Source organism: Dendrobates tinctorius, unplaced genomic scaffold (genome assembly GCF_039654945.1).
Source record: "Dendrobates tinctorius isolate UK_male_01 unplaced genomic scaffold, ASM3965494v1 ptg000152l, whole genome shotgun sequence".
Lineage (NCBI taxonomy): Eukaryota > Metazoa > Chordata > Amphibia > Anura > Dendrobatidae > Dendrobates > Dendrobates tinctorius.
The window spans coordinates 3,900,897-3,928,043 of record NW_027361819.1 but is presented as its reverse complement, the minus strand read 5'-3'; the positions used below and the strand labels follow the sequence as shown (position 1 = coordinate 3,928,043).

Sequence of the window (27,147 nt, the reverse complement as noted above, 5' to 3'; positions counted from 1 at the left end):
AGAGCTCGGCTCATGGCCTCTGTGACTTCTTCTCGGCCTGGGGGTCCTCACTCTGCTGCTGCCACGTGTAGAGATGGGCGACCTCTCACCGCTGCCAGCGATCAGTCCCTCTCCTCATTCCCTCACTTTCTTCTTAGGAATGAATGAGTCACTTTCCTAAGTCCTGGCACAAACCTCTCTGTCTGCCTGTCTCTAGCTGTCTGGAAGAACGAGTGAGTCACTGCGAGACCTCCCCCTGTCTCTTTAGTCCTCTGTCTCTCAGTCCCTCTCTCTTTATCTCCCTGTCTCTTTATCCTTCGGTCTCTCTGGCTTTCTCTCTCCCTCTCACGTTCTCTCTTCTTCTCCTCTGCAGTCTCTTCCCCTGCCCTGGTCTCTGCTCTCACCCTCTCTCTCTTCTTCTTCTCTGCAGTCTCTTCCCCTGCCCTGGTCTCTGCTCTCTCCCTCTCTCTCCTCTTCTCTGCAGTCTCTTCCCCTGCCCTGGTCTCTGCTCTCTCCCTCTCTCTCTTCTTCTTCTCTGCAGTCTCTTCCACTGCCCTGGTCTCTGCTCTCTCCCTCTCTCTCTCTTCTTCTTCTCTGCAGTCTCTGCCCCTGCCCTGGTCTCTGCTCTCTCCCTTTCCTCCCTCTGTACAGGAATGAATGACTCAGTCTTGATATCCTGAGTCCAGAAGCTTCAGGTCTGTCCCATTTCCTTCATCCACCCCCAGAATAGTGACGAGCAGAGAGGGCGGAGGACAGAGGAGGAGGGAAGCAGAATGAAAGAATTGGGAAAGTACAGAGAAAGAGAGAAAAAGTGAGAGGTGAAGAAAGAGAACAGGAAAAGGAGAAGGGAAGGATCCAGCAGTGCGAATGGAAACATTCTAAAAGTAGATCCAGCAACAGCAACTTACTGAGCAGAGTAAGAGCAGGAGAGAGTGTGAGGAAGAGCTGGAGAGAGTATGAGGAAGGGCCAGAGAAAGTGTGAGGAAGAGCCGTAGAGAGGGTGAGGAAGGGCAAGAGAGAGTGTGAGGAAGGGCAGGAGAGAGTGTGAGGAAGGGCAGGAGAGAGTGTGAGGAAGGGCAGGAGAGAGGGTGAGGAAGAGCAGGAGGGAGTGTGAGGAAGGGCAGGAGAGAGTGTGAGGAAGGGCCGGAGAGAATGTGAGGAAGGGCCGGAGAGAGTGTGAGGAAGAGCCGTAGAGAGGGTGAGGAAGGGCCAGAGAGAGTGTGAGGAAAAGCTGGAGAGAGTATGAGGAAGGGCCAGAGAGAGTGTGAGGAAGGGCCAGAGAAAGTGTGAGGAAGAGCCGTAGAGAGGGTGAGGAAGGGCAAGAGAGAGTGTGAGGAAGGGCAGGAGAGAGTGTGAGGAAGGGCAGGAGAGAGTGTGAGGAAGGGCAGGAGAGAGGGTGAGGAAGAGCAGGAGGGAGTGTGAGGAAGGGCAGGAGAGAGTGTGAGGAAGGGCCGGAGAGAATGTGAGGAAGGGCCGGAGAGAGTGTGAGGAAGAGCCGTAGAGAGGGTGAGGAAGGGCCGAAGAGAGTGTGAGGAAGGGCAGGAGAGAGGGTGAGGAAGGGCCGGAGAGAGTGTGAGGAAGGGCAGGAGAGAATGTGAGGAAGGGCCGGAGAGAGTGTGAGGAAGGGCTGGAGAGAGGGTGAGGAAGGGCCGAAGAGAGTGTGAGGAAGGGCAAGAGAAAGTGTGAGGAAGAGCAGGAGAGAGTGTGAGGAAGGGCAGGAGAGAGTGTGAGGAAGGGCAGGAGGGAGTGTGAGGAAGAGCCGGAGAGAGTGTGAGGAAGGGCTGGAGAGAGTGTGAGGAAGAGCCGTAGAGAGGGTGAGGAAGGGCCGGAGAGAGCGTGAGGAAGGGCAGGAGAGAGTGTGAGGAAGGGCAGGAGAGAGCGTGAGGAAGGGTCGGAGAGAGGGTGAGGAAGGGCAAGAGAGAGGGTGAGGAAGGGCAAGAGAGAGGGTGAGGAAGGGCAGGAGAGGGTGAGGAAGGTCAGGAGAGAGGGTGAGGAAGGGCAGGAGAGAGTGTGAGGAAGGGGAGGAGAGAGGGTGAGGAAGGGCCGGAGAGAGGGTGAGGAAGGGCCGGAGAGAGGGAGAGGAAGGGCAGGAGAGAGGGTGAGGAAGGGCAGGAGAGAGGGTGAGGAAGGGCAGGAGAGAGTGTGTAGGAAGGGCAGGAAAGAGGGTGAGGAAGGGCAGGAGAGAGTGTGAGGAAGGGCAGGAGAGAGTGAGGAAGGGCCGGGGAGAGGGTGAGGAAGGACAGGAGAGGGTGAGGAAGGGCCGGGGAGAGGGTGAGGAAGGGCCGGAGAGAGGGTGAGGAAGGGCCGGAGAGAGGGTGAGGAAGGGCCGGGGAGAGGGTGAGGAAGGGCCGGAGAGAGGGTGAGGAAGGGCAAGAGAGAGTGTGAGGAAGGGCAGGAGAGAGTGTGAGGAAGGGCAGGAGAGAGGGTGAGGAAGAGCAGGAGGGAGTGTGAGGAAGGGCAGGAGAGAGTGTGAGGAAGGGCAGGAGAGAGGGTGAGGAAGAGCAGGAGGGAGTGTGAGGAAGGGCAGGAGAGAGTGTGAGGAAGGGCCGGAGAGAATGTGAGGAAGGGCCGGAGAGAGTGTGAGGAAGAGCCGTAGAGAGGGTGAGGAAGGGCCAGAGAGAGTGTGAGGAAGAGCTGGAGAGAGTATGAGGAAGGGCCAGAGAGAGTGTGAGGAAGGGCCAGAGAAAGTGTGAGGAAGAGCCGTAGAGAGGGTGAGGAAGGGCAAGAGAGAGTGTGAGGAAGGGCAGGAGAGAGTGTGAGGAAGGGCAGGAGAGAGTGTGAGGAAGGGCAGGAGAGAGGGTGAGGAAGAGCAGGAGGGAGTGTGAGGAAGGGCAGGAGAGAGTGTGAGGAAGGGCCGGAGAGAATGTGAGGAAGGGCCGGAGAGAGTGTGAGGAAGAGCCGTAGAGAGGGTGAGGAAGGGCCGAAGAGAGTGTGAGGAAGGGCAGGAGAGAGGGTGAGGAAGGGCCGGAGAGAGTGTGAGGAAGGGCAGGAGAGAATGTGAGGAAGGGCCGGAGAGAGTGTGAGGAAGGGCTGGAGAGAGGGTGAGGAAGGGCCGAAGAGAGTGTGAGGAAGGGCAAGAGAAAGTGTGAGGAAGAGCAGGAGAGAGTGTGAGGAAGGGCAGGAGAGAGTGTGAGGAAGGGCAGGAGGGAGTGTGAGGAAGAGCCGGAGAGAGTGTGAGGAAGGGCTGGAGAGAGCGTGAGGAAGGGCAGGAGAGAGCGTGAGGAAGGGCAGGAGAGAGCGTGAGGAAGGGTCGGAGAGAGGGTGAGGAAGGGCAAGAGAGAGGGTGAGGAAGGGCAAGAGAGAGGGTGAGGAAGGGCAAGAGAGAGGGTGAGGAAGGGCAGGAGAGGGTGAGGAAGGGCAGGAGAGAGGGTGAGGAAGGGCAGGAGAGAGTGTGAGGAAGGGGAGGAGAGAGGGTGAGGAAGGGCCGGAGAGAGGGTGAGGAAGGGCCGGAGAGAGGGAGAGGAAGGGCAGGAGAGAGGGTGAGGAAGGGCAGGAGAGAGGGTGAGGAAGGGCAGGAGAGAGTGTGTAGGAAGGGCAGGAAAGAGGGTGAGGAAGGGCAGGAGAGAGTGTGAGGAAGGGCAGGAGAGAGCGTGAGGAAGGGTCGGAGAGAGGGTGAGGAAGGGCAAGAGAGAGGGTGAGGAAGGGCAAGAGAGAGGGTGAGGAAGGGCAGGAGAGGGTGAGGAAGGGCAGGAGAGAGGGTGAGGAAGGGCAGGAGAGAGTGTGAGGAAGGGGAGGAGAGAGGGTGAGGAAGGGCCGGAGAGAGGGTGAGGAAGGGCCGGAGAGAGGGAGAGGAAGGGCAGGAGAGAGGGTGAGGAAGGGCAGGAGAGAGGGTGAGGAAGGGCAGGAGAGAGTGTGTAGGAAGGGCAGGAAAGAGGGTGAGGAAGGGCAGGAGAGAGTGTGAGGAAGGGCAGGAGAGAGTGAGGAAGGGCCGGGGAGAGGGTGAGGAAGGACAGGAGAGGGTGAGGAAGGGCCGGGGAGAGGGTGAGGAAGGGCCGGAGAGAGGGTGAGGAAGGGCCGGAGAGAGGGTGAGGAAGGGCCGGGGAGAGGGTGAGGAAGGGCCGGAGAGAGTGTGAGGAAGGGCAAGAGAGAGTGTGAGGAAGGGCAGGAGAGAGTGTGAGGAAGGGCAGGAGAGAGGGTGAGGAAGAGCAGGAGGGAGTGTGAGGAAGGGCAGGAGAGAGTGTGAGGAAGGGCAGGAGAGAGGGTGAGGAAGGGCAGGAGAGAGGGTGAGGAAAGGCCGGAGAGAGTGTGAGGAAGAGCCGGAGAGAGGGTGAGGAAGGGCCGGAGAGAGGGTGAGGAAGGGCAGGAGAGAGGGTGAGGAAGGGCAGGAGAGAGTGTGAGGAAGGGCAGGAGAGAGTGTGAGGAAGGGCAGGAGAGAGTGTGAGGAAGGGCAGGAGAGAGTGTGAGGAAGGGCTGGAGAGAGTAATGGGGGACAGCGGTAAAAAGTGTCAGGGATGGCAGAGGAGAGGAAGGGCAGACAGAGTGTGAAGAAGAGCAAGAAAATGTGAGGGATGAGGAAAGGTGTAAGGGGAAAGTAAAAGGGAGTATGAAGAGAATGGGAGGAAGAGCAAGGAAAAACATGAATGAGGGCAGGAGGAAGTGTGAGGAAGGGCAGGAGAGAGTGTGAGGAAGAGCCGGAGAGAGTGTGAGGAAGAGCCGGAGAGAGTGTGAGGAAGGGCAAGAGAAAGTGTGAGGAAGAGCCGGAGAGAGTGTGAGGAAGAGGCGGAGAGAGTGTGAGGAAGGGCAAGAGAGAGTGTGAGAGCACACAGGAGAGAGTGCGAGGAAGGGCAGGAGAGGGTTTGAGTACTTTTGACTCTGCAAAAACTCTTACTGTTTCTCTTATTCATTCTCGTCTCGACTATTGTAACTCTCTTCTAATCGGTCTCCCTCTTACCAAACTCTCCCCTCTCCAATCTGTCTTGAATGCTGCAGCCAGGATCATATTCCTCACCAATCGTTACACCGATGCCTCTACCTTGTGCCAGTCATTACACTGGCTACCCATCCACTCCAGGATTCAGTATAAACTTATTACCCTCACCCACAAAGCCCTCCATGGCTCAGCACCACCCTACATCTCCTCCCTTGTTTCAGTATACCACCCTACCCGCGCCCTCCGTTCTGCTGATGACCTGAGGTTAGCATCCTCAATAATCAGAACCTCCCACTCCCGTCTCCAAGACTTTACACGTGCTGCGCCAATTCTTTGGAATGCACTTCCCAGGTCAATACGATTAGTCCCCAATCCCCACAGTTTTAAGCGTGCCCTGAAAACTCATTTATTCAGACTGGCCTATCGCCTCAACACATGAACCTAATCTATCCCTGTGTGGCACAGCCAAAAGTTTTACCATAACCAGGTTCCCCGCATCATGTTCCCACATGCTTTATGCCTCCATTAGCCGTCTGTGTCTGTACTGTTACACACTTAACATTATGGCTGGTCCATACAATCAGGGCAACTGTTACCACCCACCTTTCGTGTCTCCCTCTTTCCTCATAGACTGTAAGCTTGCGAGCAGGGCCCTCATTCCTCTTGGTATCTGTTATGATCTATGTGATTATTGTTATGCTGTAATGTCTACATCTGTACAAATCCCCTCTGAAATGTAAAGTGCTGCGGAATATGTCGGCGCTATAGAAATAAAATTTATTATTTTGTATTATTATTATTATTATTATTATTATTATTATTATTATTATTATGTGATGTAGCCAGAGCAGGTATGAAAAAGAACAGGAGATGGAATACAAAGTGTCAAAGAATAACAGCAGGGGGGCTCGTAGATCACACCTGTCACCAGTTTGTCGAGGAAACACAACTCCACTGCCTTCAATCATCAGGACAATTACACCATTGACTAACGAGTGACGGACGAGGCCGCGGCAGCTTCCACTACTAGGCCGGTTACTGGGGAAGTACAGTGAGCGTATGGTATATACACCTCCGATTCCAACACATGGAATATATCTATACATACCCCGGAACTTCTTGCTGCCACCACCAATCGTTTATATTTTAATTGGACGCCCGTTACAGGTAGCGTATGGCTTCAGAGAGCGGTATACAGAGCAAGAGGAACAAGGCTATTAAATTTTATATATTTCATCAGGAAAGGTAGGCAGTGTTTATAAAAATATACAAAGATGATACAAAATGGGATTCTAACAATATAGTATATACAATTAGATAAACTGAAAGGAAAAATAAAAGAAAATGACTAAACCTGATATCATGGAAATGGCTCAGAGCTTAGTGGAGGGAAGCAATTTGACTGGGAAAATGGACCGCCTCACAGCAAACTATGACTTCCAAAAAGAACAATGACCGAAACCCAAATATTAGTATCATTAGTTATATCATTATATCATTAGTTCCAGATTACGCCCACATACCTCTCCTTGATGACCCCATGTGGGGGTTGATTGTGGAATGTGCCAGGCCTGTTAGAATGTTATGAGATCCCCAATTTACAGGATATCTTCTCCCCTGGATGTCCCAGGCGGTAGATATTGTCATCATATTTCTTAACGCAATTTACCCATTACATAGGGATCAAACATGGCCTGGATAGCATCATCTATCAGACTGTTTTTAAGTTGGAGGGGTAGGGAAGGCAGTTTTCCTTCTCTGCATAAATGAATCTCAGGCTGGTTGTCTCTTACCAAGCAAATCTCCCTGCTGTAATTACCTGGCCACTTCAGGGGGCTGCTACTTTGATGGAGATAGAGGTGTTAGCTCTCTTTCCCTGCTATAATTAGTTTTTCTCACTTCCCCATATGTTCAATGTGAGGGTGATGTGTCCCCCTCTCTGGAGGTGTCTGTAAGGATTTTAACTTTTCTCTGACCCAAAATACAGGAAAGAGATTGACTAAGGGCAAAAGCAAGTATGAAAAAGGCAGAAGAGAGTATAATGAACGTAGGTGGAAACTATAGTGACTGCTGTGGAAGTAAAAAGGTCAGAGAAGTGCTAGTAAGGACAGGAGGGAGTATGTTGTGATCTTCCCCTAGTGGTGACTGTATAAATCTGTGTATAGTGAGCTCCCTCTAGTGGTGGCTGTATAAATCTGTGTATAGTGCGCTCCCTCTAGTGGTGGCTGTATAGATCTGCATGTAGTGAGCTCCCCCTCGTGGTGACTGTATAAATCTGTAGTGAGCCCCCCCTTGTGGTGGCTGCATAAATCTGTATGTAGTGAGCTCCCCCTAGTGGTGACTATTTAAATCTGAATGTAGTGAGCCCCCCTTGTGGTGGCTGCATAAATCCACGCTGAACTTTCCTCCCACCTATCATCTAACCTTCTCTTTGACAATCTACAATCTGGTTTCCGCCCCCATTACTCCACTGAGACAGCCCTGACCAAAATTACTAACGACCTACTTACAGCCAAAGTGAACAGACAATACTCTATACTCTTCCTTCTAGACCTGTCCTCTGCATTCGACACAGTTGAGCACTGCCTCCTACTAGAGATCCTCTCCTCCTTTGGCATCAAAGACCTCGCCCTATCCTGGATCTCCTCATCCCTCTCCAACCGCACATTCAGCGACTCCCACTCCTGCACTACAGTCATGGCCAAAAGTTTTGAGAATGACACAAATATTAATTTTTACAAAGTCTACTGCTTCATTTTTTCTAATGGCAATTTGCATATACTCCAGAATGTTATAAAGAGTGATCAGCTTAACAGCAATTACTTGCAAAGTCAATATTTGCCTAGAAAATGAACTTTATCCCCCAAAACACATTTCAACATCATTGCAGCCCTGCCTTAAAAGGACCAGCTAACATCGTTTCAGTGATTGCTCCATTAACACAGGTGTGGGTGTTGATGAGGACAGGGCTGGAGATCAATCTGTCATGATTAAGTAAGAATGACACCACTGGACACTTTAAAAGGAGGCTGGTGCTTGGCATCATTGTTTCTCTTCAGTTAACCATGGTTATCTCTAAAGAAACACGTGCAGTCATCATTGCACTGCACAAAAATGGCCTAACAGGGAAGAGTATCGCAGCTAGAAAGATTGCACCGCAGTCAACAATCTATCGCATCATCAAGAACTTCAAGGAGAGAGGTTCCCTTGTTGCCCAAAAGGCTCCAGGGCGCCCAAGAAAGACCAGCAAGCGCCAGGACCGTCTCTTAAAAGTGTTTCAGCTGCGGGATCGTGCTACCAGCAGTGCAGAGCTTGCTCAGGAATGGCAGCAGGCAGGTGTGAGTGCATCTGCACGCACTGTGAGGCGGAGACTCTTGGAGCAAGGCCTGGTCTCAAGGAGGGCAGCAAAGAAGCCACTTCTCTCCAGGAAAAACATCATGGACAGACTGATATTCTGCAAGAGGTACAGGGAGTGGACTGCTGAGGACTGGGGTAAAGTCATTTTCTCTGATGAATCCCCTTTTCAATTGTTTGGGACATCTGGAAAACGGCTTATTCGGAGAAGACCAGGTGAGCGCTACCACCAGTCTTGTCTCATGCCAACTGTCAAGCATCCTGAAACCATTCATGTGTGGGGTGGCTTCTCAGCCAAGGGAATGGGCTCTCTCTCAGTCTTGCCTAAAAACACAGCCATGAATAAAGAATGGTACCAGAATGTCCTCCAAGAGCAACTTCTCCCAACCGTCCAAGAGCAGTTTGGCGATCAACAATGCCTTTTTCAACATGATGGAGCACCTTGCCATAAAGCAAAGGTGATAACTAAATGGCTCAGGGAACAAAACATAGAGATTTTGGGACCATGGCCTGGAAACTCCCCAGATCTTAATCCCATTGAGAACTTGTGGTCAATCATCAAGAGACGGGTGGACAAACAAAAACCTTCAAATTCAGACAAAATAAAAGCATTGATTTTGCAAGAATGGACTGCTATCAGTCAGGATTTGATCCAGAAGTTGATTGAGAGCATGCCAGGGAGAATTGCTGAGGTCCTGAAGAAGAAGGGTCAACACTGCAAATATTGACTTGCTGCATTAACTCATTCTAACTGTCAATATAACCTTTTGTTTTGTTACTCATAATATGATTGCAATTATATTTCTGTATGTGATAAAAACATCTGACAAACACACATAAAAACCAGAGGCCAGCAGATCATGTGAAAATATAATATTTGTGTCATTCTCTAAACTTTTGGCCATGACTGTACTTCCTCCTCATCCCACCCTCTCTCTGTTGGAGTCCCCCAAGGCTCTGTTCTTGGACCCCTACTCTTCTCAATCTATACACTTGGTCTGGGGCAACTCAAAGTCCCACGGATTCCAGTATCACCTTTATGCCGATGACACTCAGATCTACCTCTCTGGACCAGACGTCACCTCTCTGCTGTCCAGAATCCCAGAGTGTCTATCAGCCATATCCTCCTTCTTCTCCTCTCGCTTCCTCAAGCTCAATGTAGACAAATCTGAACTGATCATCTTTCCTCCATCTCACAGATCTTCTTTACCTAACCTTTCTATAACAATTGATGACATCATGCTTTCCCCTGTACCGGAGGTCCACTGCCTCGGAGTAACCCTTGACTCTGCCCTGTCCTTCAAACCGCACATCCAAGCTCTTTCAACCTCCTGTCGCCTCCAACTCAAAAATATTTCCAGAATCTGTCCTTTCCTCAACCCTCAATCTACTAAAATGCTTGTGCATGCCCTCATCATCTCCCGCCTGGACTACTGCAACATCCTTTTCTGTGGCCTCCCTGCTAACACCCTCGCACCTCTCCAGTCCACCCTTAACTCTGCTGCCCGACTAATTGATCTCTCTCCTGGCTACTCCTCCGCTTCTCCCCTCTGCAAATCTCTTCACTGGTTCCCATTCCCTCAGCGTATCCAGTTCAAATTACTAATACTGACCTACAAGGCCATCTATAACCTGTCTCCCCCATATGTCTCTGAACTAATTATTATTATTATTATTATGCATTTATATAGCGCCATTTATTCCATGGCGCTTTACATGTGAAAAGGGGAACTATAGACAAGTATAGTAAACATGTGTAAGACAAGGGACACACAAGTACATGAGGAAAAGGGGACCCTGCCCACGAGGGTTCACAGTCTACAGGGATGGGTGAGGATACAGTAGGAGAGGGTAGAGCAGGTCATGCTGTGGTTCACTAATCTCCCGATACCTTCCCTCACGTAATCTCCGGTCCTCCCAAGACCTCCTTCTCTCCTCCACACTTATTCGCTCCTCACCCAACCGCCTCCAAGACTTCTCCCAAATAGCCCCCATTCTCTGGAATTCTTTGCCCCAACAAATCCGACTATCAACCACACTTGGATCCTTCAGACGGAACCTGAAAACCCACCTCTTCAGGAAAGCCTACAGCCTGCAATGATCCCCACTGCCTCCTCACCACTACTGGAGCTACTGCCTCACCATCACTGGAGCTGCTGCAACCCACCAACTTACTGTCTCCTTCCCCACCATCCTGTGGAATGTAAGCCCGAAAGGGCAGGGTCCTCTCTCCCCTCTATATCAGTCTGTGATTGTTTGTTTAATGTAAGTGATATCTGTAATTTGTATGTAACCCCTTCTCATGTACAGCACCATGGAACCAATGGTGCTATATAAATAAATATTAATAATAATAGTGAGCTCCCTCTAGAGGTGGCTGTATAAATCTGTATGTAGTGAGCTCCCTCTAGAGGTGGCTGTATAAATCTGTATGTAGTGAGCTCCCCCTTGTGCCTGTATAAATCTGTATGGAGTGAGCTCCCGCTTGTGGTGGCTGTATAAATCTGTATGTAGTGATCTCCCCCTTGTGGTGGCTGTATAAATCTATATGTAGCGAGCTCCCCCTAGTGGTGATTGTATAAATCTGTATGTAGTGATCTCCCCCTACTGGTGACTGTATAAATCTGTATGTAGTGACCTCCCCCAGTGGTGGCTGTATAAATCTGTATGTAGTGAGCTCCCCTTAGTGGTGACTGTATAAATCTGTATATAGTGAGCTCCCCCTAGTGGTAGCTGTATAAATCTGTATGTAGTGAGCCCCCCCTAGTGGTGGCTGTATAAATCTGTATGTAGTGAGCTCCCCTTAGTGGTGACTGTATAAATCTGTATGCAGTGAGCTCCCCCTAGTTGTGGCTGTATAAATCTGTATGTAGTGAGTTCTCCCTAGTGGCGACTGTATAAATCTGTATGTTGTGAGCTCCCCTTAGTGGTGACTGTATAAATCTGTATGTAGTGAGCTCCCCCTAGTGGTGGCTGTATAAATCTGTATGTAGTGAGTTCTCCCTAGTGGCGGCTGTATAAATCTGTATGTTGTGAGCTCCCCTTAGTGGTGACTGTATAAATCTGTATGTAGTGAGCTCCCCCTAGTGGTGACTGTATAAATCTGTATATAGTGAGCTCCCTCTAGTGGTGGCTGTATAAATCTGTATGTAGTGAGCTCCCTCTAGTGGTGACTGTATAAATCTGTATGTAGTGAGCTCCCTCTAGTGGTGACTGTATAAATCTGTATGTAGTGAGCTCCCCCTAGTGGTGACTGTATAAATCTGCATGTAGTGAGCTCCCCCTAGTGGTGACTGTATAAATCTGCATGTAGTGAGCTCCCTCTAGTGGTGGCTGTATAAATCTGTATGCAGTGAGCTCCCTCTAGTGGTGGCTGTATAAATCTGTATGTAGTGAGCTCCCTCTAGTGGTGACTGTATAAATCTGTATGTAGTGAGCTCCCTCTAGTGGTGACTGGATAAATCTGTATGTAGTGAGCTCCCTCTAGTGGTGACTGTATAAATCTGTATGTAGTGAGCTCCCCCTAGTGGTTGCTGTATAAATCTGTATGTAGTGAGTTCTCCCTAGTGGCGACTGTATAAATCTGTATGTTGTGAGCTCCCCTTAGTGGTGACTGTATAAATCTGTATGTAGTGAGCTCCCCCTAGTGGTGACTGTATAAATCTGTATGTAGTGAGCTCCCTCTAGTGATGGATGTATAAATCTGTATGTAGTGAGCTCCCTCTAGTGGTGGCTGTATAAATCTGTATGTAGTGAGCTCCCTCTAGTGGTGACTGTATAAATCTGTATGTAGTGAGCTCCCTCTAGTGGTGACTGTATAAATCTGTATGTAGTGAGCTCCCCCTAGTGGTGACTGTATAAATCTGTATGTAGTGAGCTCCCTCTAGTGGTGGCTGTATAAATCTGTATGTAGTGAGCTCCCTCTAGTGGTGGCTGTATAAATCTGTATGTAGTGAGCTCTCTCTAGTGGTGGCTGTATAAATCTGTATGTAGTGAGCTCCCCCTAGTGGTAGCTGTATAAATCTGCATGTAGTGAGCCCCCCCTAGTGGTGGCTGTATAAATCTGTATGTAGTGAGCTCCCCTTAGTGGTGACTGTATAAATCTGTATGTTGTGAGCTCCCCTTAGTGGTGACTGTATAAATCTGTATGTAGTGAGCTCCCCCTAGTGGTGACTGTATAAATCTGTATGTAGTGAGCTCCCCTTAGTGGTGACTGTATAAATCTGTATGTAGTGAGCTCCCCCTAGTTGTGGCTGTATAAATCTGCATGTTGTGAGCTCCCCTTAGTGGTGACTGTATAAATCTGTATGTAGTGAGCTCCCCCTAGTGGTGGCTGTATAAATCTGTATGTAGTGAGTTCTCCCTAGTGGTGACTGTATTAATCTGTATGTAGTGAGCTCCCTCTAGTGGTGGATGTATAAATCTGTATGTAGTGAGCTCCCTCTAGTGGTGGCTGTATAAATCTGTATGTAGTGAGCTTCCTCTAGTGGTGACTGTATAAACCTGTATGTAGTGAGCTCCCCCTAGTGGTGACTGTATAAATCTGCATGTAGTGAGCTCCCTTTAGTGGTGGCTGTATAAATCTGTATGCAGTGAGCTCCCTCTAGTGGTGGCTGTATAAATCTGTATGTAGTGAGCTCGCTCTAGTGGTGACTGTATAAATCTGTATGTAGTGAGCTCCCTCTAGTTGTGACTGTATAAATCTGTATGTAGTGAGCTCCCCCTAGTGGTAGCTGTATAAATCTGTATGTAGTGAGCCCCCCCTAGTGGTGGCTGTATAAATCTGTATGTAGTGAGCTCCCCTTAGTGGTGACTGTATAAATCTGTATGTAGTGAGCTCCCCCTATTGGTGAATGTATAAATCTGTATGTAGTGAGCTCCCTCTAGTGGTGGATGTATAAATCTGTATGTAGTGAGCTCCCTCTAGTGGTGACTGTATAAATCTGTATGTAGTGAACTCCCTCTAGTGGTGACTGTATAAATCTGTATGTAGTGAGCTCCCCCTAGTGGTGACTGTATAAATCTGTATGTAGTGAGCTCCCTCTAGTGGTGGCTGTATAAATCTGTATGTAGTGAGCTCCCTCTAGTGGTGGCTGTATAAATCTGTATGTAAGGAGCTCCCCCTAGTGGTGACTGTATAAATCTGTATGTAGGGAGCTCCCCCTAGTGGTGACTGTATAAATCTGTATGTAGTGAGCTCCCTCTAGTGGTGGCTGTATAAATCTGTATGTAGTGAGCTCCCTCTAGTGGTGGCTGTATAAATCTGTATGTAGTGAGCTCCCTCTAGTGGTGGCTGTATAAATCTGTATGTAGGGAGCTCCCCCTAGTGGTGACTGTATAAATCTGTATGTAGGGAGCTCCCCCTAGTGGTGACTGTATAAATCTGTATGTAGTGAGTTCTCCCTAGTGGTGACTGTATAAATCTGTATGTAGTGAGCTCCCCCTAATGGTGGCTGTATAAATCTGTATGTAGTGAGTTCCCTCTAGTGGTGGCTGTATAAACCTGCATGTAGTGGGCTCCCCCTAGTGGCGACTGTATAAATCTGTATGTAGTGAGTTCCCTCTAGTGGTAGCTGTATAAATCTGTATGTAGTGAGCCCCCCCTAGTGGTGGCTGTATAAATCTGTATGTAGTGAGCTCCCCTTAGTGGTGACTGTATAAATCTGTATGTAGTGAGCTCCCCCTATTGGTGAATGTATAAATCTGTATGTAGTGAGCTCCCTCTAGTGGTGACTGTATAAATCTGTATGTAGTGAGCTCCCTCTAGTGGTGACTGTATAAATCTGTATGTAGTGAGCTCCCCCTAGTGGTAGCTGTATAAATCTGTATGTAGTGAGCCCCCCCTAGTGGTGGCTGTATAAATCTGTATGTAGTGAGCTCCCCTTAGTGGTGACTGTATAAATCTGTATGTAGTGAGCTCCCTCTAGTGGTGAATGTATAAATCTGTATGTAGTGAGCTCCCTCTAGTGGTGGATGTATAAATCTGTATGTAGTGAGCTCCCTCTAGTGGTGACTGTATAAATCTGTATGTAGTGAACTCCCTCTAGTGGTGACTGTATAAATCTGTATGTAGTGAGCTCCCCCTAGTGGTGACTGTATAAATCTGTATGTAGTGAGCTCCCTCTAGTGGTGGCTGTATAAATCTGTATGTAGTGAGCTCCCTCTAGTGGTGGCTGTATAAATCTGTATGTAAGGAGCTCCCCCTAGTGGTGACTGTATAAATCTGTATGTAGGGAGCTCCCCCTAGTGGTGACTGTATAAATCTGTATGTAGTGAGCTCCCTCTAGTGGTGGCTGTATAAATCTGTATGTAGTGAGCTCCCTCTAGTGGTGGCTGTATAAATCTGTATGTAGTGAGCTCCCTCTAGTGGTGGCTGTATAAATCTGTATGTAGGGAGCTCCCCCTAGTGGTGACTGTATAAATCTGTATGTAGGGAGCTCCCCCTAGTGGTGACTGTATAAATCTGTATGTAGTGAGTTCTCCCTAGTGGTGACTGTATAAATCTGTATGTAGTGAGTTCCCCCTAATGGTGGCTGTATAAATCTGTATGTAGTGAGTTCCCTCTAGTGGTGGCTGTATAAACCTGCATGTAGTGGGCTCCCCCTAGTGGCGACTGTATAAATCTGTATGTAGTGAGTTCCCTCTAGTGGTAGCTGTATAAATCTGTATGTAGTGAGCTCCCCCTAGTGGTAGCTGTATAAATCTGTATGTAGTGAGCTCCCCCTAGTGGTGGCTGTATAAATCTGTATGTAGTGAGCTCCCCCTATTGGTGAATGTATAAATCTGTATGTAGTGAGCTCCCTCTAGTGGTGGATGTATAAATCTCTATGTAGTGAGCTCCCCTTAGTGGTGACTGTATAAATCTGTATGTAGTGAGTGCCCCCTAGTGGTGGCTGTATAAATCTGTATGTAGTGAGCTCCCCCTAGTGGTGACTGTATAAATCTGTATGTAGTGAGCCCCCTAGTGGTGGCTGTATAAATCTGTATGTAGTGAGCTCCCCGTTGTGGTGGCTGTTTAAATCGGTATGGAGTGAGCTCCCCCTAGTGGTGACTGTATAAATCTGTAAGTAGTGAGATCCCCCTTGTGATGGCTGTATAAATCTGTATGTAGTGAGCTCCCCCTAGTGGTGACTGTATAAACCTGTATGTAGTGAGCTCCCTCTAGTGGTGGCTGTATAAATCTGTATGTAGTGAGCTCCCTCTAGTGGTGGCTGTATAAATCTGTATGTAGTGAGCTCCCTCTAGTGGTGGCTGTATAAATCTGTATGTAGGGAGCTCCCCCTAGTGGTGACTGTATAAATCTGTATGTAGGGAGCTCCCCCTAGTGGTGACTGTATAAATCTGTATGTAGTGAGTTCTCCCTAGTGGTGACTGTATAAATCTGTATGTAGTGAGCTCCCCCTAATGGTGGCTGTATAAATCTGTATGTAGTGAGTTCCCTCTAGTGGTGGCTGTATAAACCTGCATGTAGTGGGCTCCCCCTAGTGGCGACTGTATAAATCTGTATGTAGTGAGTTCCCTCTAGTGGTGGCTGCATAAACCTGCATGTAGTGAGCTCCCCCTAGTGGTGACTGTATAAACCTGTATGTAGTGAGTTCCCCCTAGTGGTGGCTGTATAAATCTGTATGTAGTGAGCTCCTTCTAGTGGTGACTGTATAAATCTGTATGTAGTGAGCTCCCCCTAGTGGTAGCTGTATAAATCTGTATGTAGTGAGCTCCCCCTAGTGGTGGCTGTATAAATCTGTATGTAGTGAGCTCCCCCAAGTGGTGGCTGTATAAATCTGTATGTAGTGAGCTCCCTCTAGTGGTGACTGTATAAATCTCTATGTAGTGAGCTCCCCTTAGTGGTGACTGTATAAATCTGTATGTAGTGAGTGCCCCCTAGTGGTGGCTGTATAAATCTGTATGCAGTGAGCTCCCCCTAGTGGTGGCTGTATAAATTTGTATGTAGTGAGCCCCCTAGTGGTGGCTGTATAAATCTGTATGTAGTGAGCTCCCCGTTGTGGTGGCTGTTTAAATCGGTATGGAGTGAGCTCCCCCTAGTGGTGACTGTATAAATCTGTAAGTAGTGAGATCCCCCTTGTGATGGCTGTATAAATCTGTATGTAGTGAGCTCCCCCTAGTGGTGACTGTATAAACCTGTATGTAGTGAGCTCCCCCTAGTGGTGGCTGTATAAATCTGTATGTAGTGAGCTCCCCCCTAGTGGTGACTGTATAAACCCGTATGTAGTGAGCTCCCCCTAGTGGTGGCTGTATAAATCTGTATGTAGTGAGCTCCCCCTAGTGGTGACTGTATAAACCTGTATGTAGTGAGTTCTCCCTAGTGGTGACTGTATAAAACTGTATGTAGTGAGTTCCCCCTAGTGGTGGCTGTATAAATCTGTATGTAGTGAGTTCCCTCTAGTGGTGGCTGTATAAACCTGCATGTAGTGGGCTCCCCCTAGTGGTGGCTGTATAAACCTGTATGTAGTGAGTTCTCCCTAGTGGTGACTGTATAAATCTGTATGTTGTGAGTTCCCCCTAGTGGTGGCTGTATAAATCTGTATGTAGTGAGCTCCCTCTAGTGGCGTTGGTATAAACCTGCATGTAGTGGGCTCCCCCTAGTGGCGACTGTATAAACCTGTATGTAGTGAGTTCCCTCTAGTGGCGACTGTATAAACCTGTATGTAGTGAGTTCCCTCTAGTGGTGACTTTATAAACCTGCATGTAGTGAGCTCCCCCTAGTGGTGACTGTGTAAACCTGTATGTAGTGAGTTGTCCCTAGTGGTGGCTGTATAAATCTGTATGTAGTGAGTTCCCTCTAGCGGTGGCTGTACAAACCTGCATGTAGTGGGCTCCCCCCTAGTGGCAACTGTTTAAATCTGTATGTAGTGAGTTCCCTCTAGTGGTGGCTGTATAAACCTGCATGTAGTGAGCTCCCCCTAGTGGTGTCTGTATGTCTATACACAGTGAGCTCCCCCTAGTGGGGGCTTCAGGTAGCATCTATGACAAGCAGAGTAAGTAATTTTGTGCGAGGCCCCTTCCATCTTGGGCACTCTAGTGCCCCAGCCTGGCCTCTATGGTAAGCAGACCTTAGAGGGTCTAGAGAAAAAAGATAATGGAGTGACAGCAGTGTAGGAGCAGGCGCAGTGTGTCAGTGTCATGTCAGGTGTGTGCACCTTGCCTGCGGCTCCTCCACATCTTCTCTGCCAACATGATGGGTGTGTCTGGATTTTAAAGAATTTACACTGGGCCACAAAATTCCTCTCTGATTATGCTTTATATATCCCCCAGTGGGGGTCACTATCTATACTCCCTGTCAGTATGTCTTTGGAATGTGGGAGGAAACTGGAGAACGCAGAGGAAACCCACGGGGAGAACATACAAACTGCTTGCAGATGTTGTCCTTGGTGGGATTAGAACCCAGGACCCCAGCGCTGCCAGGCTGCAGTGCCAACCACTGAGCCACCGTACAGTGCCAACCACTGAGCCACCGTGCTGCCCATGCTAGATCTCTTGGCATCACTCCTTTCGGCCTGTCCTGGTCTGGACCCCGGATATCAGAGCTGCACCTGGGGGTCTCCTGGGAGAGCGGCTTATATGGCCGGGATGTCCAGCAGTCACAGGTTCTAAGGTCCAAAATAGCAATGTAGTCACCGAGCGCGGAGTCACCACTTCACCCCTCAGCCTGTCCTCGTCTCACTCCCAGCAGAGACTCAGTGCGCGGAGACCCCTCCTCTGTATCCCACCGCCAACATACAGGACGCGCTGTCACTGCGAGCGAAACCCCATATGGAAGAGGTTCTGAAACCGTCATAGACCACCTATATCCAGTGCCACAGCTCCCCCATAAACAGTGCCACAGCTCCCCCATAAACAGTGCCACAGCTCCCCCATAAACAGTGCCACAGCTCCCCCATAAACAGTGCCACAGCTCCCCCATAAACAGTGCCACAGCTCCCCCATAAACAGTGCCAGGATCTTTCTATAGACCGAGATTGTCATACATAGAGGACCAGAGGACCCCCATAACAAGTGTCTGGGTCTCCATCAATATTGTCATAGTGCTCCAATAAACAAAGCCAGAGTTCTCCCATAGACAGCGTCAGAGCGCAGCCACGATCAGCGTCAGAGCGCAGCCACGATCAGCATCAGAGCGCAGCCACGATCAGCGTCAGAGCGCAGCCACGATCAGCGTCAGAGCGCAGCCACGATCAGCGTCAGAGCGCAGCCACGATCAGCATCAGAGCGCAGCCACGATCAGCGTCAGAGGGCAGCCGCGATCAGCGTCAGAGCGCAGCCACGATCAGGGCCAGAGCGCAGTCACGATCAGCGTCGGAGAGCAGCCACGATCAGCGTCAGAGCGCAGCCACGATCAGGGCCAGAGGGCAGCCACGATCAGCGTCAGAGCGCAGCCACGATCAGGGCCAGAGGGCAGCCACGATCAGCGTCGGAGCGCAGCCACGATCAGCGTCGGAGCGCAGCCACGATCAGCGTCGGAGCGCAGCCACGATCAGCGTCAGAGCGCAGCCACGATCAGCGTCGGAGCGCAGCCACGATCAGCGTCAGAGTGCAGCCGCGATCAGCGTCAGAGGGCAGCCGCGATCAGCGTCAGAGGGCAGCCACGATCAGGGCCAGAGGGCAGCCACGATCAGCGTCGGAGCGCAGCCGCGATCAGCGTCGGAGCGCAGCCACGATCAGCGTCAGAGCGCAGCCGCGATCAGCGTCAGAGGGCAGCCGCGATCAGCGTCAGAGGGCAGCCACGATCAGCGTCAGAGCGCAGCCACGATCAGCGTCAGAGGGCAGCCACGATCAGCGTCGGAGCGCAGCCACGATCAGCGTCAGAGGGCAGCCACGATCAGCGTCAGAGGGCAGCCACGATCAGCTTTCTATGGAAATCCATCAGTAACATCAGACGCCCCGTCCCAGTGATCTGACGGCGACTTTCCTGGGGTCAGTCGTGCGGTTTGGGTGGGACGACGTTCTCCTCGTGTTTGAGGCACAACTCTGACACGGCGTGACATTATTCTGAGACCCTGCTGTCGCTTTCGCTCGGTGACTGCGGAGTCTGAGGTGAGACCCCCACATCTCTGACCCCCTCTATTCTCAGTCACAAGGCTTCTTATAGTTTGCAGATTTTTGGGATTCCCTAACTAAAATCTGCAGTTTATTATATTATGAGAATATTTATCATGGAAACGACATCTGGGGGGAAGAAAGACCCCAAATAGTAACGGGGTCACGTGACGGCGTCTGTGGACCAGTGGTCACAGCTGTGGGGCGGCCGAGACCTCTCCTATTGCTTCCATGTATTGTAGCGACATCTGGTGGAGAAGCAGTGTAAGTGCATCACCCTGCGGCCTGAGAGATGAATAGAAACCGTGTGCGGAGAGCTCCCCCTAGTGAACAACCAAGGTCACTTCATCACTCACAGTGATGGCAGCTCCCCCTAGTGGAGAACAAGGCTCACTACATCATTCACAGTGATGGCAGCTCCCCCTAGTGGAGAATTGGAGCTGTACACCAGAAAAATCAAGTGCAGACTTGTTCTTGGACATTCTAATATATTTGCTTGGACATTCTAATATATTTGTACATGAGATTATATCAGTCCTTTCCTCTGACAAATTCCTACCTGCTCAGTCCTTTAATCACGTGCATTATTTGCACACACCTTCGATCAGGAGATGCAGCTGCATTTTTTATTTGCAATGAGAGATAATTAAAAAAAAAAAAAATCAATCTCCTGTTTCTTAGTCGTCACAAGCAGTTGCTTTGTATCTCCCCCCATGCTTTACACTGCAGCTCTACTTGCTCAGATCGGCTGATGTGTATTTGCACCAACTAAGCAGAAAATCTTTAAATAGAGAGCGGCTTGGCAGCACAGATAACATGGAATAAGTATAAAATTATATCATAAGTAACTAAGCCGATAGTGAAAAAGAATAATTCATTAATTACTACTATACATAGACAGAAGTGAGGAGCTTCAAATAATCTCCCATGGAAGAAAAACAAAGTCCACTTTCAACTTAGAGACACTAGGTGGCAGCACAATGTATTGGCTCAGAGAATAGTTCAGTGTCCTAATGGAGCCACCTAGTGGTCAGAGTCATTCATTACAGCCAGCACAGATCTGTCTATCTAGCTTTTTATTTTATTATTAGATTTTAAACCAAAGCATCATCATACACGGCATAAATAAGGCGGAAAAAAACATGACAAATGTTCATGTGTAACTCCGTTCATGTGTAACTCAGTTGAACACTTTTTGGAGAAAAGATTAAATCTACAGGTAATGTCCAGAAATTGCATATTATACTGATAATGAGTCACATCCAAAGCTGCAGTCACTATCCTGCAGTTACAACATACTCTAGTCACATCAAGAGCTGCGCTCACTAATATCCTGGAGGTTGTTTAGAATGGATTTCTTTGCAGATAGATGAAGCCAGAACATTGCAGAATGAGAAAGGCTTGGACCAACGGTCAGACGCACTGTACAAATACTGAAGGAGAAAGAAATGTCCAGACTAATACTGTATATATGGTAAAATTATGTAGATATATTTACATGTATACAAAAGTATGCAGCTAGCTCCCCCTAGTGGTGGCTGTATAAATCTGTATGTAGTGAGCTCCCTCTAGTGGTGGCTGTATAAATCTGTATGTAGTGAGCTCCCTCTAGTGGTGGCTGTATAAATCTGTATGTAGTGAGCACCCCCTAGTGGTGGCTGTATAAATCTGTATGTAGTGAGCTCCCTCTAGTGGTGACTGTATAATCTGTATGTAGTGAGCTCCCCCTAGTGGTGGCTGAATAAATCTGTATGCAGTGAGCTCCCCCTAGTGGTGACTGTATAACCTGTATGTAGTGAGCTCCCCCTAGTGGTGGCTGAATAAACCTGCATGTAGTGAGCTCCCTCTAGTGGTGACTGTATAACCCTGTATGTAGTGAGCTCCCTCTAGTGGTGGCTGTATAAATCTGTATGTAGTGAGCTCCTCCAAGTGGTGGCTGTATAAATCTGTATGTAGTAAGCACCCGTAGTGGTGGCTGTTTAAATCTGTATGCAGTGAGCTCCCTCTTGTGGTGGCTGTATAAATCTGTATGTAGTGAGCTCCCTCTAGTGGTGGCTGTATAAATCTGCATGCAGTGAGCTCCCTCTTGTGGTGGCTGTATAAATCTGCATGCAGTGAGCTCCCCCTAGTGGTGGCTGCTTAAATCTGTATGTAGTGAGCTCCCCCTAGTGGTGACTGTATAAATCTGTATGTAGTGAGCTCCCCCTAGTGGTGACTGTATAAATCTGTATGTAGTGAGCTCCCCCTAGTGGTGACTGTATAGATCTGTATGTAGTGAGCTCCCCCTAGTGGTGGCTGTATAAATCTCTATGTAGTGAGCTCCCTCTAGTGGTGGCTGTATAAATCAGTACATTGTGAGCTCCCCCTAGTGGTGGCAGCTTAAATCTGTATGTAGTGAGCTCCCCCTAGTGGTGGCTGTATAAATCTGTATGTAGTGAGCTCCTCCTAGTGGTGGCTGTATAAATCTGCATGTAGTGAGCTCCCCCTAGAGGTGGCTGTATAAATCTCTATGTAGTGAGCTCCCTCTAGTGGTGGCTGTATAAATCAGTACATAGTGAGCTCCCCCTAGTGGTGGCAGCTTAAATCTGTATGTAGTGAGCTCCCTCTAGTGGTGGCTGTATAAATCAGTACATAGTGAGCTCCCCCTAGTGGTGGCAGCTTAAATCTGTATGTAGTGAGCTCCCCCTAGTGGTGGCTGTATAAATCAGTATGTAGTGAGCTCCCCTAGTGGTGACTGTATAAATCTGTATGTAGTGAGCTCCCCCTAGTGATAGTTGTATGAATCTGTATTCTGTGAGCTCCCCCTAGTGGTGGCTGTATAAATCTGTATGTAGTGAGCTCCCCCTAGTGATAGTTGTATAAATCTGTATTCTGTGAGCTCCCCTAGTGGTGACTGTATAAATCTGTATGTAGTGAGCTCCCCCTAGTGATAGTTGTATGAATCTGTATTCTGTGAGCTCCCCCTAGTGGTGGCTGTATAAATCTGTATGTAGTGAGCTCCCCCTAGTGATAGTTGTATGAATCTGTATTCTGTGAGCTCCCCTAGTGGTGACTGTATAAATCTGTATGTAGTGAGCTCCCCCTAGTGATAGTTGTATGAATCTGTATTCTGTGAGCTCCCCCTAGTGGTGGCTGTATAAATTTGTATGTAGTGAGCTCCTCCAAGTGGTGGCTGTATAAATCTGTATGTAGTGAGCACCCCCTAGTGGTGGCTGTATAATCTGTATGTAGTGAGCTCCCCCTAGTGGTGGCTGTATAAATCTGTATGTAGTGAGCTCCTCCAAGTGGTGGCTGTATAAATCTGTATGTAGTGAGCACCCCCTAGTGGTGGCTGTATAAATCTGTATGTAGTGAGCTCCCCCTAGTGGTGGCTGTATAAATCTGTATGTAGTGAGCTCCCCCTAGTGGTGGCTGTATAAATCTGTATGTAGTGAGCACCCCCCTAGTGGTGGCTGTATAAATCTGTATGAAGTGAGCTCCCCCTAGTGGTGGCTGTATAACTCTCTATGTAGTGAGCTCCCCCTAGTGGTGACAGTATAGATCTACATGTCGTGATCTCCCCTTGTTGGCGGCTTTTAAGCAGAATTTTATCATTCATCTGTGTAATGCAGTTCGGTCCTGGGCTCCGGTACCATACGGACTAATTGATGTTGTGTGGTTCGTGCATTAGGTTTCGGCCGGGATCACACGAGGGAGGAATATGGCCGAGTCTCTCATGTCAATACACCGGTATTGCTATGCGGCAGCACGCTCCGCTCCCGAGTGCCGGTGGCAGTGCCAGGTATTTACGTGTGAGATTCGGCCATATTCCTCGCCTGCGTGATCCCGGCCTTAGTCTGAGGCTACCTGGCAAATCAGACGGTGATGGTCGTCGTGTGACCGAGGTTCGCTTGGTGACTCTGCTCCATCGTGGCGCTGCAGGAAGAGGTTGGGTCGCATTGTGACACCTACACAACCGTATACACGACAAGCAAGTTGGCAAAACCCCATCCGAGTCCTGTTACTTGCCGGCAGTGGTGCAGTCGGTGTCACATTGTGCCCCCATCCCCTTGTTCAGCGCGGCTCTGGTTACGGGGTCCATGTCACCCTATGGCGTCAGTGTCAGCTGTGCAGTTCTGTCCTCTGTATTGTTCTTTGGGTTTCCCTTTCTCGGCCCCCCATGACCGGAGCGGCACCTCCGACCCATCATGGCTGCTCACACACAATGCTCCTGGTGGGCCCGACACTTGGCCAAGTAATGGCAGACGCTATAGAGTGCGAAAATGACACAGACCAGAGCCAAGACGGCGGACAACGAGCCGAGGAGGTAGAGGGACATGCGCTTGTCTGCGGGGAACCGCACCAAACACGTGAAGGGCCCGGGACACAACAGGGTGGAGCACTCAATGGGGTCACCAGAAACCAGAGGTAGATGCCACCAGAAGAGGACATACAAGAAGTAGACCTCACCCAGCAGGCGCAGGAGGATGCACAGCAGGTACAGGAGCAGCAGCGTCCTCTGCTGGTGGAAGTCCAGAACCAGGTCCTTGTGGGCCAAATCTGAGGACCAGGCCCCCACCAGGGGCCCCTCATGCTGGACCATCTTCTTCCTCATGGTCGCCTTGGTCAGGTTATGGCGGAGCTGGGAGGTGAAGAGTTCCATGAGGAGGACAGAGGCCACGAAGAAGACGTAGGCGCTGTTCCATGTGGAGACCACCGGCACCTGGAAGTGGTCACTGAAGCACGCTTTACGGCAGAACTCCGAGGTCTCGTTACCGCGGCAATCAAAGTCCAGATCCAGCTTACTCCAAGGAAGCTCGGATACATAGAGGGCGAGGAGGCGTACCACCGCGAAGCCGAACCACATTGTCCTCCCCGAGTAATCCGTAGTGGCCTCCAGAGCGGTGCGGAGGATGGGGATGAGACCGGTGACCATTGCCATCTACGGGAGACAAGGGAGAGGAAGGTGACAAGGAAGGCAGGGTATCTAAGCTGACCCGGTGTATCTAATCATACCATGTAAGATACTGTCTGCTGAGATGCAGTACCACCTGTAGTCAGTATCACACAGGAGAGGATTAGATACACGGCTCAGCAGTCAGTATCACACAGGAGAGGATTAGATACACGGCTCAGCAGTCAGTATCACACAGGATAGGATTAGATACACGGCCCAGCAGTCAGTATCACACAGGAGAGGACTAGATACACGGCTCAGCAGACAGTATCACACAGGAGAGGATTAGATACACGGCTCAGCAGTCAGTATCACACAGGATAGGATTAGATACGCGGCTCAGCAGTCAGTATCACACAGGAGAGGATTAGATACGCGGCTCAGCAGTCTGTATCACACAGGAGAGGATTAGATACACGGCTCAGCAGTCAGTATCACACAGGATAGGATTAGATACACGGCTCAGCAGTCAGTATCACACAGGAGAGGATTAGATACACGGCTCAGCAGTCAGTATCACACAGGAGAGGATTAGATACACGGCTCAGCAGTCAGTATCACACAGGAGAGGATTAGATACACGGCTCAGCAGTCAGTATCACACAGGAGAGGATTAGATACGCGGCTCAGCAGTCAGTATCACACAGGAGAGGATTAGATACGCGGCTCAGCAGTCAGTATCACACAGGAGAGGATTAGATACACGGCTCAGCAGTCAGTATCACACAGGATAGGATTAGATACGCGGCTCAGCAGTCAGTATCACACAGGAGAGGATTAGATACGCGGCTCAGCAGTCAGTATCACACAGGAGAGGATTAGATACACGGCTCAGCAGTCAGTATCACACAGGAGAGGATTAGATACACGGCTCAGCAGTCAGTATCACACAGGAGAGGATTAGATACGCGGCTCAGCAGTCAGTATCACACAGGATAGGATTAGATACGCGGCTCAGCAGTCAGTATCACACAGGAGAGGATTAGATACGCGGCTCAGCAGTCAGTATCACACAGGATAGGATTAGATACGCGGCTCAGCAGTCAGTATCACACAGGATAGGATTAGATACACGGCTCAGCAGTCAGTATCACACAGGATAGGATTAGATACACGGCTCAGCAGTCAGTATCACACAGGAGAGGATTAGATACACGGCTCAGCAGTCAGTATCACACAGGAGAGGATTAGATACACGGCTCAGCAGTCAGTATCACACAGGAGAGGATTAGATACGCGGCTCAGCAGTCAGTATCACACAGGATAGGATTAGATACGCGGCTCAGCAGTCAGTATCACACAGGATAGGATTAGATACACGGCTCAGCAGTCAGTATCACACAGGATAGGATTAGATACACGGCTCAGCAGTCAGTATCACACAGGAGAGGATTAGATACACGGCTCAGCAGTCAGTATCACACAGGAGAGGATCAGATACACGGCTCAGCAGTCAGTATCACACAGGAGAGGATTAGATACGCGGCTCAGCAGTCAGTATCACACAGGAGAGGATTAGATACACGGCTCAGCAGTCAGTATCACACAGGATAGGATTAGATACACGGCTCAGCAGTCAGTATCACACAGGAGAGGATTAGATACACGGCTCAGCAGTCAGTATCACACAGGAGAGGATTAGATACACGGCTCAGCAGTCAGTATCACACAGTATAGGATTAGATACACGGCTGAGCAGTATCCTGTGTGATACTGACTGCTGAGCCGTGTATCTAATTTTCTCCTGTGTGATACTGACTGCTCAGCCGTGTATCTAATCCTATACTGTGTGATACTGACTGCTGAGCCGTGTATCTAATCCTATCCTGTGTGATACTGTCTGCTGAGCCGTGTATCTAATCTTCTCCTGTGTGATACTGACTGCTGAGCCGTGTATCTAATCCTCTCCTGTGTGATACTGTCTGCTGAGCCGTGTATCTAATCCTCTCCTGTGTGATACTGACTGCTGAGCCGTGTATCTAATCCTATCCTGTGTGATACTGACTGCTGAGCCGTGTATCTTATCCTATCCTGTGTGATACTGACTGCTGAGCCGTGTATCTAATCCTATCCTGTGTGATACTGACTGCTCAGCCGTGTATCTAATCCTATCCTGTGTGATACTGACTGCTCAGCCGTGTATCTAATCCTATCCTGTGTGATACTGACTGCTCAGCCGTGTATCTAATCCTATCCTGTGTGATACTGACTGCTGAGCCGTGTATCCAATCCTATCCTGTGTGATACTGTCTGCTGAGCCGTGTATCCAATCCTCTCCTGTGTGATACTGACTGCTGAGCCGTGTATCTAATCCTATCCTGTGTGATACTGACTGCTGAGCCGTGTATCTAATCCTCTCCTGTGTGATACTGACTGCTGAGCCGTGTATCTAATCCTGTCCTGTGTGATACTGACTGCTCAGCCGTGTATCTAATCCTATACTGTGATACTGACTGCTGAGCCGTGTATCTAATCCTATCCTGTGTGATACTGTCTGCTGAGCCGTGTATCTAATCTTCTCCTGTGTGATACTGACTGCTGAGCCGTGTATCTAATCTTCTCCTGTGTGATACTGACTGCTGAGCCGTGTATCTAATCTTCTCCTGTGTGATACTGACTGCTCAGCCGTGTATCTAATCCTATACTGTGTGATACTGACTGCTGAGCCGTGTATCTAATCCTATCCTGTGTGATACTGTCTGCTGAGCCGTGTATCTAATCTTCTCCTGTGTGATACTGACTGCTGAGCCGTGTATCTAATCCTCTCCTGTGTGATACTGACTGCTGAGCCGTGTATCTAATCCTATCCTGTGTGATACTGACTGCTGAGCTGTGTATCTAATCCTCTCCTGTGTGATACTGACTGCTCAGCCGTGTATCTAATCCTATCCTGTGTGATACTGACTGCTGAGCCGTGTATCTAATCCTATCCTGTGTGATACTGACTGCTGAG

The 27,147-nt window shown here is 49.3% G+C and overlaps 1 protein-coding gene across 1 annotated transcript in view; it reads right to left on the bottom strand.

The window, feature by feature from the left end:
• The window catches only part of TNFRSF12A (TNF receptor superfamily member 12A), a 46,719-nt gene extending 22,538 nt beyond the window's left edge, over window positions 1-24,181 (bottom strand). Inside the window, exon 1 of the mRNA XM_073547429.1 lies at window positions 23,708-24,181. Within this exon, the coding sequence (XP_073403530.1) occupies window positions 23,708-24,179 (472 nt within the window). The 5' untranslated portion in view covers window positions 24,180-24,181. The remainder of the gene's footprint in view (window positions 1-23,707) is intronic.
• Window positions 24,182-27,147: the final 2,966 nt, after the last annotated feature.